The sequence below is a fragment of the Blennius ocellaris genome (genome assembly GCF_963422515.1).
Source record: "Blennius ocellaris genome assembly, chromosome: 14".
NCBI classification, from domain to species: Eukaryota; Metazoa; Chordata; class Actinopteri; order Blenniiformes; family Blenniidae; genus Blennius; species Blennius ocellaris.
Window position 1 is genome coordinate 26563891 of NC_137663.1, and position 4614 is coordinate 26568504.

Below are 4614 nucleotides of genomic sequence, written 5' to 3' on the forward strand. Positions count from 1 at the left end.
CTGATGAGAGGGAGGGGTTAATCCTTCTGAGGAGAGGGGCGGAGCCTGATGAGGGGGGCAGAGCCTGATGACAGGAAGGGGGTGGATTCTAATGAGAAGGGAGGGGGCGGAGCCTGATGGGGTGGAGCTGGATTACAGGGGAGGGGCGGAGTCTAATTTCAGGGGACAGGACGGAGACTGATGTCGAGGGAGGGGGCGGGGCCTGATGACAAGGGAGGGGGGCGGAGCCTGATGACAGCCTGGATCCACCACACAGTCCATCCATCCATCCTTCTATTCCTCCACCCATCTATCCATTCTTACATTCCTCCATCATCCATCCCTCCATCCTTGTGGTTTCGAGGTAACCGTTGTAATTCGCCAGTGTCGCTCCAGCATCTTCCTCTTCAAAGACCAGATTGGTCTTTGAAGCTTCACGCTGCCCCTGACGGTGTCGTCCTCCGCAGGCCTGAGCCTGATGCCAAGCTCCGCCCTGGTGGAGCTGCTGCGCCGCGTGGAGGCGGCCATCCGCCAGTACTCTGAGGAGCTGGTGGCCCAGCTGGCGCGCCGCGATGAGCTGGAGTTCGAGAAGGAGGTGAAGAACACCTTCATCACGGCGCTGATGGAGGTGCAGAACCGGCAGAAGGAGCAGCGGGACGGCGGCAAGCGCCGGCGCCGGGAGAAGGCCCTGAGCCTGCAGGGGGGCGGGGCCACGCCCACCAACGGGGGCAACGGGGGCAACGGGGGCAACGGGGGCAACACCGGCTCCGCGGGACGCACGGAGAAGACCGGCACCATGCCGGTGAAGGTGGGTCTGCCGGCCCGTCGTGCTTTCAACTCCCTTTGATCTTTCTTTTTTGTTTTTTGTTTTAAAAATCGCCGCGCCCTTGTTAACGCCGCCGCCGAGAAAACAAACTCCTGACGTTTCCGCGCCTCCTCCGACTCTCTAATGGCGCCCGGGTCCATTAGCCGCTAAAACATCTTCCAGGAAAGACGCTGAAGCGTCGTTCAGTAACTGCAGACCTGCTTAATGGCTTTTCCCTTCATGCACTGCAGCGGAGAGCCGCCGGCACCTGAGGCTGCATTACTGAGCTGATATAAACTAACTGTGTGTGTGTGTGTGTGTGTGTGTGTGTGTGTGTGTGTGTGTGTGTGTGTGTGTGTGTGTGTGTGTGTGTGTGTGTGTGGTCTGCAGCGTTTCAGCATGGAGGGCCTCTCCAACATCCTGCAGACGGGCATCAGACAGACGTTTGGAAGCACAGGAAGTGACAAGCAGGTAGAGGAAACAATCAGAAAACCTTTTAAAAACTTCTCCTCCTCCTCCATCTCCTCCTCCATCTCCTCCTCCTCCTCCATCTTCACCTCCTCCTCCTGGTCTGATCGGTCCAGAAACCTCGTTTTCAAAGTTTCCATCTCCGCCTTGATTCTCGTCCATTAGAACATCAGATCCTAGGAGCTACATTCAGAATCTGCTGTGTCTGTGTGAGCTGGACTGGCTCCGCCCACACACACGGCCATCTATGGAAAGAGGAGGAAGTACTTCCTCTCGTGGCGCCATGTGCCAGAGCAGAGCGGTCTGATTGTGGGAGGAGTCAAAGTGGGGAGGAGCCTACCTTGATTGTGATTGGCTGAACCCCCCGATGACACTATATAGGGTTTGATTTCTGATTGGCTGCTTGGAGAAACACACTTTTTAAAAGAGAGAGAGGGAGAGGACACACTTTCTTCACTTCTGGGGCGTCGGTCCAGGTGTGGAGACGATTATTAGCTAGAAAACCATCATTATCATAATTTGAGCCGTTTAATATTGAGAACTCGTGTTTCTGAATGTAAACTTTAGTTATAAATCTTGAACTTGTTGCACGCGACACAAGGTTTTTACTTCGTGCTCCACACCTTTGAAACAAAGCGGCGTTGCTCTTCTACTAGGAACCTTACGGTACTTTTTAAATGTCCATTCGTGGCTCATTGTGACACTGAAATTAAACAAGTAGCTTCAACCAACTGAACTTTGGCTGCGTGCTTCCTGTTTCAGTACCTGAACACCGTCATTCCGTACGAGAAGAAAGGCATCGCTCCGACCATCGACGACCTGCAGATGCTCACGAAGAGTAAGTTCTCCTCCGAACACCTTCGGCCTCCTCGTGAGCCGTTGTTTGCATGTTTGTCCTGATCGTGGTCGTAGTCGTCACCCGCCTTTGGACCAACTTGTGTTTTCCTCCCTGGTAGTTCTCTTCGCCATGAAGGAGGACAGTGAGAAGGTTCCCACGCTGTTGACCGACTACATATTAAAAGGTAAACACCAGAAAACTATGAGGAAAAAAACCAAATTATAAAAAATATATGTATTTTTTTTTACAATATTCATAATTGTTTTTTTTATTTTCTCCAAATCTTAATTGTTCCTTCGCCTGGTGTCACTAACGTGATGTTTTCCTCTGCAGTCTTGTGTCCCACCTAAAAGCAGCAGCAGGCTGGGAGGAGGAGGAAGAGGAGGAGGAGGAGGAAGAGGAGGAGGAGGAGGAGGGGGGGACAGAGAGACACACCCACCCCCCACGGAGGGCTGCTCCTCGCTGCATGACCTCCTCCCCTCGTTAACCATTTACCCGCCATGGATCCTCACCGTCCACATTATTGTATTCACTTGAACGTCTACTGCCTTTCGCTGAGCTCACACCCCCCTCCCCCTCCCCCTCCCCCTCCCCCTCCAGCCCTGCCTCCACCTCCACCTCCAGCTCTGCCCCCTCCACTACCAGCTCCGCCCCCCATCCCCCCCCGGACCCCCCGCCGTGCCGCCCCTCCACCTTGGCAGGTGGAGCCGTTCACACTCGGTAGGCGTCTCGCAGGTCGTCCCCTCCCCCGACACCCTCCACCTCCCCCGACGCCCTCCATCTCCACCTCCCCCGACGCCCTCCACCTCCCCCGACGCCCTCCACCTCCACCTCCCCCAACGCCCTCCACCTTCCCCGACGCCCTCCCCTCCCCCGACGCCCTCCACCACCCCCAACGCCCTCCACCTGCCTCGATGCCCTCCACCTCCCCCGACGCCTCCCCTCACCCGACGGGCTCCACCCAACGCCCTCCCCTCCACCGAGGCCCTCCACCTCCCCCGACGCCCTCCCCTCCCCCGACGCCCTCCACCTCCCCTCACCCGACGCCCTCCCCCCCGATGGCCTCCCCTCCCCCGATACCTCCCCTCCCCTTCCCCGACGCCTCCCCTCCCCCGACACCTCCCATCCCCCGACGCCCTCCCCTGCCCCGACGCCCTCCCCTGCCCCGACGCCCTCCCCTGCCCCGACGCCCTCCCCTGCCCCGACGCCCTACCCCTCCCCGACACCTCCCATCACCTACGCCCTACCCCTCCCCGACACCTCCCATCACCTACGCCCTACCCTCCCCCGACGCCCTCCCCGACGCCCTCCACATCCCCCGACGCCCTTCCCTCCCCCGATGCCTCATCTCCCCCGACGCCCTCCCCTCCCCCGACGCCCTCCCCACGAGGACACGGATTCAAAAGCCATGCACCTTTTCTCTGCCAACTTAGTACTGTAGCTCCACGCCACCAGGGGGAGACACTCAGAACTGATACGGGTGCAGCCGGCGCCTCGCGGCTTCTTCTTCCTCTCTCCGTTCCACCGTCTCAACCACCGCCGCTGCTCGTCTCACTTCTTCTCTCACTTTTCTTTGTTTAATTTCTATCACAATATTTGATACGGCCCTTGTGTTGCCGGTTTTCTACTTTGAGTTACTGTGTGGTCGCAGCGCCCCGCTCGGCCACGAGGGGGCGCTCTCACTCCCATTGGTCCTTTTCATCCCCCTCTGGTCAGATGAGCTCATTTAAAAAAAAAACAAACAAAAAAAAAGGCGTGCGTGTTTGCATATTAGCATATTTATGACCTCCTTTGCGCCATGTAGGTGAATGTTACATCGCTGATCGAAAATTCTAATAAACATTAAACCCGAACCGTGTGTTTGCGTGTTTTTAGTTTCCTATATTGGATCCGTTGGTCTCTATCTTTAACAGGATTTCTCTCTGAGTCGTACCTCAAACAGAGATTTATTCAATTGCAGGCAAACCTTTCGTTTGAAAACTCCTGTTTCCTACAAACGAGCGTAAAACAAAAGTTAAAAACTGTGACTATTACATAAATATGTACATATATCTATAGAGGGTGATCCAGCTTATATCTTATGGATGAAAAATAAAGCAAATAAATTAAAATGATAAGGTTAGCAAGCGTAGCAAGAGCAGCAGAGCACATAAACTAACAATAAAACCAAAAAATGTGAAAACCACAAGCCATCAGAGTTGTGAGGTTGAAAATCTCAGCAGCAGTGTAGTGATGTCGTACGACAGGAAAATCCCCCCACAGCCCTTCAACCTGCCGACCAGCCCAACAGCTGTGGCTGTAAGCAGGAAGATGTAGTAAAACAAACAATGGAATTGACACAATAAAAGCAGGTTTATCGTCTCAAACATGGTTCAAAGCCAGAGAATGAAAATGAGCGCTGTAATAACATTTTCCACCACAAGATGGAGTCATGAGACACTTTTTCTGCTCTCAACGTTTGACTTCCAGCCACCAAACCTGTCATTTCTTTCCCCGCTCAGGATTATTTTTGCAGCCTGAAATT

General features: G+C 54.7%; 1 protein-coding gene across 1 annotated transcript; it reads left to right on the forward strand.

The window, feature by feature from the left end:
• Positions 1 to 180: 180 nt before the first annotated feature.
• On the forward strand, positions 181 to 2813 carry fez1 (fasciculation and elongation protein zeta 1 (zygin I); the record flags this gene model as incomplete). The annotated part of the gene is made up of 6 exons (XM_080509069.1): positions 181 to 343; positions 447 to 787; positions 1175 to 1255; positions 2015 to 2090; positions 2209 to 2274; positions 2424 to 2813. The coding sequence occupies 6 exons, from the start codon at positions 181 to 183 to the stop codon at positions 2438 to 2440; spliced, it is 744 nt and encodes a 247-aa protein (XP_080365195.1). The 3' UTR covers positions 2441 to 2813.
• Positions 2814 to 4614: the final 1801 nt, after the last annotated feature.